This window comes from Antrostomus carolinensis, unplaced genomic scaffold, assembly GCF_000700745.2.
Source record: "Antrostomus carolinensis isolate BGI_N321 unplaced genomic scaffold, ASM70074v2 scaffold13765, whole genome shotgun sequence".
In the NCBI taxonomy this organism is placed as follows: Eukaryota; Metazoa; Chordata; class Aves; order Caprimulgiformes; family Caprimulgidae; genus Antrostomus; species Antrostomus carolinensis.
The window spans coordinates 1-10,680 of NW_010317162.1; the positions used below are offsets into that span (position 1 = coordinate 1).

Sequence of the window (10,680 nt, forward strand, 5' to 3'; positions counted from 1 at the left end):
CCATTCTATGATTCTATGATTCTATGATACCTACTGTAATCAGAAGGATCATATGAGTGGGCACCTTACTGTCTTATCTAATGGTCTACATGCCTGATATAATCTGATCTTGACCAGTAACTCTGTACCTCAAGCCCAGTACTTCTGAGTGAACAAGGGTATCGTTCCCCACTTAGGGCTCTGTTGTCTGCAGAGAGCCCTCCAGGACAAGTAATCCATAATGGCTATCTTCCTTCCTCCCTCTTCCCCTGGTCTTCATTAGGTCACATTGTAGTGGGGCAACCATGATGTACATCTTCCTGTGTCAGTAAAATAATCTGTGTTGCCTGCCTAGCTGAAAGTGTGGAGATGAAATATGCATCTAAGAAGCAATTTGTGCAGATTAGGGAACTGATCCTTAAATTGAATCAGTAACTTAATCTAAATTAGTATCTTACTTTGGGTCTTAGTCTGTCTTCTCTGTCTAGTCATTTTATCGTACATACTTGCCTGCTGCATTAAGCAGTCTTGTGCTACCAGAAGTATAATTTTAAGTGTACTTACAAGATGTAACTGTGTTACTAATCACAGAATAAAAAGTTTTAAAAATCTTTTGATACAGAACTGAATACCTCAGCATGTTTTTATTGACCATAATAATATATATTTTTTTATTTCACTTAAGAGCAATGTTTTTTTCCCTGGCAATGTCTTTTTATTTTCTTTTTCTCTCTAGCATGAAGAGAGGATTTCAGTGTTTTAGAGATGAAAAAATGTGCAAACTTAGCATTGCCATGCACAGGGGCAATCCTCAGTTTTGAATTTAGAGTAAATGGTAGCAGAAAGGAAGACATTCTGAGAAGCTTGTGGTCAAAACATTATTTCTTTAGCCTTTGACTCAAGATGAAATTTTGTCTGAGTAAACCTTGGCTATCAAGTTGATTATTTTTGCTGTGGTGCCCACTCTTCTACTTCTGTTAGCTCCCAGGGTCTATGTACATTTCAGACTTTTGTGTAGTGAAGCTGTCTTTGCATTTCAGAAGCAGTCTAATTGTAGAACTCCACACAGTTAAGGTTCGTGACAGGAGGTTTTCTGTAGGGATAGGAGTGAGTGAATGCATAGGTAGTAATCTTCAGAGAGTATAGTGCTTGCATTTGTTGGAGGTGGTTTTTTTTCTGTCCAGGGTTAAGACCTCGTCTAGGTTCATGTCTGTCCTCTACCTGACCTATAGGAATTTGAATCTGAAGTTCCTACTGCTCAGGAGGGACATTTTGAGATTATACTATTCTGGGGAGAGAGGTGTCTCCTGTTAAAATCCTGATTTAATTAAAATACTTTCACATTCTCTGGAGCATAGAGTAGAATTGAGGGTTAGGGTTAACCCTAAGTTGAGAGTTTAACCATAACTATATAGTTATGCTTGTTTAGTCTGTCTTGATCCAGAGTGTATTTTGTATTTAACAAACCAAAACAACTTTGGCAGAATTTCACTCCATTATTGTATTGATGAGTTCAGTTCCTTGAGAGCTGTGTTCTGAAACAAGCACAAAAGGGATTAAAATGTGTATCACCACTGAATGTTCTCACCACTGGGCTGTTTTAGGCATAAATGAAGGATGCAACTATTTCCTTACTACCTTTGTGAATCTAGTTATAAATCTAGTTTAAGAAAATTGAATAGTTTAACTAAAAATGTAGAAAAAAGCAATGCCCACAATTCCACTCAAACATATTATTGTAGGATGCTGTCAGCTGAGTTCATAAACTTCACGTTGATCAGAATTGTACTTTTAGCAAAAAAATTGTCCAGACCTACTTATAGATTAACTTCAGATTAAACCTTTTATTTTAGAAGTTTAAAACTTTCTGGAAAATGTACAGCAAAACTAAAAATTATAAATTCAGTAATGTTTTAAAATATTAAAATGTTAATTTATTAATCAGGAAACATTTTAATATTTACAAATCTTAGCAGCCTTTTGAATTTTACAAACAAGTATTGAGATGCTTTTTACCGAGATTCTACATGTCTCTCTCTTTTTGAACTGCTTGGCTTGATCCGGCTTAGTTCTTTTAAAAGAGCGAAATGTTGTATAATGCTTGCAATTAAACTGTAAATTAAGAAATATGTGAATGAATGGAAATCAGGGTTGTCAGAAGGCAACTATACCTATCCATTAAATAATCTCCGCCTGTGATTCATTTTGTGCGTGGGGACCAAACAAGACTATATTCTGGTATGCACAAATGCATCTCCTTTTGAAGTCTGTATATTTACAATAGCTCCATGTTACTTTTGTCATCTGCTACTTTTTGAAGCTAATACCAAAAATATATACAAATAAACCAAAGTTAGTGTTGTATTTACATAAGACTGGAATTAATTTATAATATATTAAACTGATTGTATTACAGAGGGAGACTATAGCTGTAAACATAAAAAATATCATTGAGTATATTAGATACTGTTTTCTGTCTTCTACAGATTTGCTGTTCTTCAAGTCCAACTGTAACACCAAGTTCTGGTAGCAGTAGTTCTTTATCACCTCTTGGACCTCTTTGTAGACAGAGATCATTAGCAAATGGCATTTTGTGTTCTGAGTCTAGCACATCAGGTGTTTCTCCACCAACATCTAGCTATCCAAAAGCACCAGGCTTTGAACGAGAAGATCAGGTATGTGAATAATGTGGGTCAAAGTACAAATGCAGTCTTAAGTTAAATTAGATTCAGCAGAAAATGTTGTCTGCCTCGTCTGTCGGCACTGATTTTTGATAATTTAGAACACAGAATTTGGAACTCTCTACTTTAGTGAGCTAAACTGCATCAAATTACAGTTGTCACAGGCCAAAATCACTCATGCAAACAGTCACTGCAGCTCAGCTGACATGCAGTAAATTCTAACTTTGCAGAAATATTGTGATTGTCATTTTGAGCCTGTGTTGCCAAGAACAGGGTAAGATAGCAGTGGAAAAAAGATCACAGCTAGACTTGGTAGGATTCAGTTTTAATTACTGTTGAAAATTGATGATGAAAAGTTGCATTAATTTCTGGCTGTTGATACTATTTATGAGTTCCAGTCTTTGATTAATTTCAGTCTGTTTCTTCTCCCACCTGCAGGGCCTCTCTCCTTAGACAAGCTGCTGAAACAGACATAGATGATAAAATATAACAAGCTCCTTGAAGGGAGAGAGAGATCTGTAGCATTAGCAATGAGAGTAGAGTGGTTGAAATGGAAGTTAGTGAGAAGTTATAATCCTTTAGTTGGGGGGTGGGAAGAAAACAGGCAATGATAGAGACAGCTGGGAGAAGAGAAGACTGATTTTTTCAGGGATATGAAACAGCTCTGTTGGCCTGTGCGAAAAAAGCTGAAGGGTCAGGATTTACCTGTTAAAGGTAAATTTTTCTCACTCCATTATACTACTGGCTACACTTCTGAATTGTCAGAAAGGAACTGTTTAAAAAAAGGAGATCCAATGGTACATTTAAATAAGCTGCAGCCAGGCTGATCAGCCTTTTTGCAAAGCAGTGCTGTGGCTTGTCAGAATTGATTTCTATAACCTGAGATGCACAAAGAAGTGCAGAAGTAAAAGGTGGAGAAAGAATGAAAGGAAGGGAAGTGGTTTTTGTAAATGGTAACTTTTTGTTATGGTGATGGCAAGATCATTACTCTTAAGTTTTCCGGGCAAGATTGCTTTCATACGTGTAGATGTTCAAACAGACAATAGGTTAGAGAGCTGGTCATTGTGAAAGGAAAGATTTCCATCTTCTGCTATAGAGATCAAGTGATCCTTGATCAAATGTCATGGAAGCAAGCCAGTTACAGTATCAAATGGCTGCTTTCTGGACATGGGGCATCAATACCTGAGAATTGATGAAACCATTGGTGAAGATCTATTTTGCTCTTTTGGTCATAATTAGCGAGTAATGTACTGCTACAAAAAATGTGTCTCAGTAGCAGAAATGTCATGTGTTTGCCTTTTAGTGGCCGCACTGAACCTGTCTAGAGAGGAAGAATGATGGACTTTACAATTGATAAAAATCTATGTGGAGTGGTGGGAGGCCTATAAAGAGGAGGAGAGTTGTTACTGCTAGCGAGCTTTCACTACCAGACAGATTAGGAATCTCCCAAAGGAAACAAGGAACAGACACAACAAGACTGCTCAAAGGCAGCATAAAGAACCATTTTTCCTATGGAGACAGAGAACACCTTGCAGACTTTACTGCAATTCAGGAAGTCACTGAAAATTACTGGCCTGAAAAGAACAGAGATCCTTTGATGCTGCTCTGCAAGAACATAGTGGCAAAGAGAAATTGCTTAGAATTCCCTTTTGTTTAAGTACATTTCACTTGTTTCAAAAGTTACCTTATTATAAAATGGTGTTAAAAGAAAATTGGTCTGTATATTTGAATTTTTGTTGTTGTTGTTATTTGTAGCATGATCACTTTAAGGGAAAATCTAGGCAGTTCCACTCAAACTTTTGGCTACCTCAGAGTTCTATCCCACCAACCTCTTGGAGAAGTGTTCCCCACCCAGTGATCATCTGGAACATCTTAATTCTGTCACAGCCTCATGCTGTCATGGCAACTCAATTTTTGGACCAGAAATAACTTGTGTGAGCACTCCGTTATGCATATAAGTGGAACAAATGCAACTAGTGTTCCTTTTCTGTGTAGATTTACTCTAAAGTCATTAAAATTTAATTCTTCATACAGTACTGCAGTGAGGGAAATGAAGTCAGCCTGTTGAAGTTATCATTACAGAGATGCCACTGACCCTTTGTAAACTCATATTTTACAGCAATCACTCATTAAGTTCATATATTACAGAGATTTTTCTTCTTTCAGGCAAAGCATCAAAGCTTCCCAGCTGAGAATCAGCAGAAGATAAATGATCAAGACAACAAGCAGGTATTGCCAAAAGCTAAATGCTGTAAATATTTTGCCCTTTTTAATAATTTGTTAATGCAGTATCAAAGTTATGGGGCACTTTGCAACCTAGTCTGTGGAAAATCTGTGCCCAGTGACAGGACAAGAGGCAACAGGCACAAACTGAAACACAGGAGGTTCCATCTAAACATATGGAAATACTTTTTTACTGCTCATGTGAGACTAAGCATTGGAACAGGCTGCCCAGAGGGCTTGTGGTCTCCCTCCTCAGAATTATGCAAAAGCTGTCTGGACATGGTCCTGGGCAACCAGCTGTAGGTTCTGTGAAAATACACAACAGATGTGTGTTGCAGGGAGTACCAGGGATGAGAAGAATATGAGGCAATTTGAGGATGCTTTTGATTATAGCAAGTCCATGGCAGAGTTTTCACAGTTAAATTTTTTTATTAACTTGATTTGGGGATGGATTGATAAAATTTCAGGAAGGTGAGACAGTACAGCTGTTCAAGCGTCAGATGCTCAAAAGTAGAAAAATAGTTAAAGTGACAATAGATATTTTCCTTTTGAAAAGGACCATCAGACTTCAGCTAACTAATTATGTTTGTACAGCTTATTTGCAAGTATTTAAATACCTTTTTTCTGAAAGCAGAATTTCCTTGTATGATAGTGATGTCCAGCCACATTGGAGAAATGCACTTGCTGGTAAATTATAAGGAAAATTATCTTAGTCTATTCATTCAGAGGGTTCTTCTGGATTCTTTCTGTTTGAATTAACTACTTTAAAAAAATACATACTGTTTATTTTATATGTTTTTACACACATCTGTGTAAGTGTGTTTGTGTGTGTATACATATGTTGTTTGGATGTTTTTTTAACAGAACCATCTTAGTGTTTTTTCAGTGGTTAACCCGCTTGCTTCAAGTATAACTTCCAGTCTGGCCTCCAGTGTTGGATCAGATAGTTCATCTCCTACAACTCTCTCTGCTATCAGTGCCAAAGCTCTGCCATTCTATTCTGGCAGTAACACAGTTGAATCACTACTAGGTGAGTCTTAACATCTAATCTCTGACTGTACACGTTTTGTTGCATTATTCAAGTTCTTCTTGTTTCACATAAGTTCAAAGAGCTTATTGGTAAAGACAGTAATGTACACAGCTGCTTTATTATATATAATTAAAAGCAATATCTGAAATTTAATTTAAATGTTTTCACCCAAAATAATAATTTTGCACAAGGTGTCCAATATGAGCATAGGAATGAGTGAATGGGACATTTAAACCAGGATTTTGGCATTGGTATTGGCCAGTGATTTAAAAAAAAAATGTGTAAAATTTTTGTAATACAACTCACTGTGTTGCTAGAAGTAGTAGTGTCTTTCCAACTTCTGTTGGTGGGCTGATGAGATTTAATTTTTTTTTTTTTTTTTATGTTACCATAGCAGGTACAATTGCATATATTACCATGTTCACATGAAAATTGGAATATTTTTCTTTGGCTGACTGCATATTCTTGAGTCTGGTTATTTGTATGTGCAAGGATGAAATCTTTTGTTCACACTATGTGGACCAGATCTGAAATGGACACGAAGAGGAGAAGCCCTTGCTTTCTGGGTGCACAAGACAGATTCTGGGAAATACTCACTTCCAAAATTTCTGCCATTAGCCCAGAGCTTTTCCTATGCTTCTGATGAGCTAGGCTGTTTATATGGAAAATGGTAAAAGGAGATAGATAAATATTCAGATAATAATTAGACACTGTGAACTTCAAAACTGGTCATGGTACTCCTGCCATGGTCTCACAGGTGCTGGATAGAGAGGAGTAATCACTTTCCTCAACCTGCTGGCAACACTTTCACTAATGCAGGCCAATATGCTGTTAGCTTTTATTGCCACAGAACAAGCTGAATGTGTCATTCATCAGAATTCCTAGATCTGTTTCTGCAATGCTGCTTTCTGATCATTTGGCCCCCAGCCTGTATTGTTGCAAGGGATTATTCTGTCTTAGGTGCAGCATTATTGTATTTGCCTTTGTTGAACTTCATGAGGTTTCTGTCAGTCCTGTTCTCCAGCCTTTTGAGATCCCTCTAAATGGCAATCCTGCCATTGAGTATATCAGCTGCTCCCCTTAATTTAGTATTATGAAACAAACTCTTTGAAATTTGTGTCACTTTTACACTGAATGTTGTTTATTCAGGAGGCTGTGGCAGGGAATGTTGGTATTTGAAAGATGCTGTTTCACATTCTGTGGTGTAAGTCACATGATCAGGGAGTTACTGTGATTAGCTGGTGTACTTGAAGCTTTCTGTGTTTAAATCGATGTGTAGCAGCGACCAGGAGACTGCAGACAGTGAGTCAGCACTTCGGTATGGTAAGTTAGGCATTCACTCTTTTAATTTTTTTTAGGAAAGAAATCTGTGCAGAATATTAAATGATGGATCTTTTCTGCAGTCTCACAAGGGTATAGCTTGCTTTCCTTAAAGGTTTTTTTTATTATCTGTGTGTTAGAACATAAAATAAAATTTAAATTATATTTAAATTTCAGGACTAGACTGAGCAGAATTTTATTTTTTACTCTGTGCAAGAAATATAATTTAATCAGTTTACGATTAATATTTTGAAACATACTGTGGAATGAAATCACATTTTTGTCAAGATAAACGTTGTTTCTGGAATAAGTAGAGGCTAGCTGGCTGTAACAAGCTACTCATATAACAATAAAACCCATGGTTTAATTTCAGTATACTAGATGTGATGCTAATTCAGTATAATTTTTAAATCATGATATACTGAACAAGTGTTGCAAAGTAATTTAAACAGTGATATACTATGTTTCCCATGTCCCAGTATGATTATATTATTGAGCATAAGAGCCTCTTGATTCCTGAGTTAGAATATAACTCTGCTGCCTACCAGTGTTTTTCTAAAACAGTTTTCAGTATAATATGTTCGTTAACAGAATATGAATCACAAAATACATGTCTCTTGTATGTATAAGTTCGTGATTCTGGTTTCTATCCTTAAAAGAATTTCATGTATATAAAAATTATTTTTCCAGAGTTCTAGGTCATGGATATACAGGATGACATTGAAAATTAAGTGTTGCACATAATCTGAATAGAGCAGAAAATTACGACATTATTGTAGAAGACAAAATAAATACATAGTGCTCTTGTATTGTAGGAAGTGGTGGATTGAAGAATCACAAAAAAAAAAAAAAGGATAGAAAAAGAGCTGCAGCAAGGGAAGGGGCTAGATAATTATGAGAAAAGGGGTTGAATGGGTTTGGATAAAGACTTAGGAGAAATGCAGGAGAGTTACATTAGCAAGGACTGAGGAAGCTTTGTCAGACAGTGGGATCTGTATCTGTTTATGTGGCCCTTTATCTTGATCTCACAGTGAGCTCAAAGCCATCTCTGTTTGCTCCCTGAGTAGTAATCCGCAAGAGGTGGGGAAGAGAAGGGTGCAGGGGAGTTGGGAATAAGCGTATGAATCAGATAGAACTAGTATTTAGCATTGAGGCTTGGACAGTATGTTGAAAACTGAGGAATGATGGAGTGGAAGAAGGTATATTGCTGCAGTCTGCTGCTGTCAGAGTCAAGGGAGGTTGGTTAAGTTGTCTAGTTTTGTTCTGGTAAAAAAAAAAAACAAAAGCAGCATAATCTGAGAACATAACGGCTCTGGGGCGTTTGAAGTCCTCAATAAGTTTTGGAATTTTTTTTTTTTTTTTTAAAAAAAAAGCAAGAATTTTTTTTTTAAGATAATAGAGAAATTAGTAAGCAAAGTGTCAAAGGAGACAGATTTGGAGAGCAGTAAATAGGGAACGGGCAGCAGTGATGGGAAATGACTCGTCATAGTAGGGAGAAGGTAGGACCTTAACATTAGGGACATGTGCCAGCCTGATACTCCACTATTTTGTCTCTGTTACATTTTGGATGGGCCTCCCTCTGGGAACGTTTTGGTTGCTTCTGTTGCTTTCTATTGGATGCTTGAGCATGAGGTTATTGCCTGCCTGGGAGATTTGCCATTCAAGGAAAATTGCTGTCTCTCCTTTTGTGTTCTCTTCCTGCACTCCGCTGACTTTCCACTGTGTGAGGTGGAATCTGAGAGAGCCAGAAGGTATCAGAAATTAAACTTTGAAAATCTAGATAATAAATAGTAAGGAGACATGTCAGTCCTTTTTGTGGTAGGGGAGGATGAGTCTGGCAGAATGAGCTAAGGCCTCATGCGAGGAGATGACAGGTTAGTAATTTAGTAAGGGTGCAGGCTTAGATTAAATCTACTATTTGAGTAGTATGATTTATGTCAGCCTCATTGTGTTCTGTTCCTGCTTGTTGTACTTGCATAGCAACCTACTGAGCCAGACACTGCAAATAACTTTAAATATTAGTAACATCTGGGTGATGTGGGGTGTTGCAAGAGCTTGAATAAAAACAGTTTCCCTATTTAAAGATAATGACAGCTCTAATTATGGGATTTTAAAGACTCTCTTTTCATGACTGAGAGAATTTTGAATTTTTTGAAAGTGGAACAGCTTAACTTGGTGAAAGTGAGAGGGATCTCTTTCAGAATATCCTGCAGCATAGTGATGAGAAGTTTGCTCTCACAGGTGTATGGCATTTTTGTACAAAGGATGTTGAGACAGGTTCACACGTGTGAAGATTTATTAGTGGGTTGCATAGCTGATGGCACATAATGGTGAAAATTATTTCCAGGTAAATATAGAAACATAAGAAAAGAGAGAGAGAAGAAAGGGGAAGAAAAAACAGTCTCAGTGGCTGGGTGGGAAAAGAAGTGACAGGCAGGGCAGATGAACATCCTCTCTTGAGCACCCTGTCCAGTGCAGTGGCTGGTTCTTTCCCACATAATACTTTTTGCATATTAACTGTATTAACTATAGATTTCATCAAGACTGTCCCAAACTCCTTATGGGCTCTTCCTGTTCATGATGTTATTAGTGTTAATTGGAGCACACTTTGATCAGTGGATGGTGCTGGGTGCTAATTGGTGTTTGAGCTGTGTCCCAATTTATTATTGGGTCCCTCTAAGGTAAATCAAAAGCTACAATCAGGAGTAGGAGAAGAGAAAGGTAGTGTGATTCTCACACCAGTGGCAGTCACTTCCCCTGAGAACTCACCATAACAATGCTCTGAGGGTTGGCAGGTGCCAAATGGTGAGCATAACAAGATGATGAGCATGAGAACAAGAAAGGAAACTTCCAGAAAGACTCTGGAAGGCACTACCAGAGCAGTTGGGTGAAAGGGCAAGATAGCCCAGCTACAGTGTTGCAGATGAAAGGTCCTTGCCTATGTAAAAGGCAAAGGTAGGTGAAGCACAGTGCAGCAATGGGATCCAAAACCCAGTGTGGAAGAGGGACTCTTAATCTGGGTTTCACACAACACTTGTGGCCACTTTAAGCCTTGATTCATCAAATAAAAGGAGGTCATCTCTCCCCTCTTTACTGTATTGTATAGAAGGACTCACTTAGGCACCTTTCTCCAAGAGAAGGTTATTGCTGGAAAACTTTGAAAAGCTAGGGCATATCCCTTCATGCCAAAATGATGATGCAGAGAGTGCTTCCTCCCTCTGACTCTCAGACACCAAGCTGCTTTGTCAGTACTGCTGAAAGATAAGGATTATTGTTTGGGCACAACTCCATACTAATAAAGTTGTGTTGCTTTTGAGACCCAGGCTAGTAACTCTTCACAAAGAGGTATGTTAACTTTCAGGTATCTTTGTCATGAGCATCATTGTGTAGTATGTGAACTTTATCTCTTGGCTGGTATTTTGTTCTGGACAGCTTAGGCAGCTTCCT

General features: G+C 37.6%; 1 protein-coding gene across 1 annotated transcript in view; it reads left to right on the forward strand.

Annotated features, from left to right (window-relative positions):
* Positions 1–2,465: 2,465 nt before the first annotated feature.
* Positions 2,466–10,680, forward strand: part of LOC104525359 (putative E3 ubiquitin-protein ligase UNKL) — a gene marked incomplete at its 5' end in the record, with an annotated part of 27,249 nt that continues 19,034 nt past the window's right edge. Inside the window, 3 exons of the mRNA XM_029085084.1 lie at positions 2,466–2,654; positions 4,827–4,889; positions 5,748–5,913. Of these exons, the coding sequence (XP_028940917.1) occupies positions 2,466–2,654; positions 4,827–4,889; positions 5,748–5,913 (418 nt within the window). The remainder of the gene's footprint in view (positions 2,655–4,826; positions 4,890–5,747; positions 5,914–10,680) is intronic.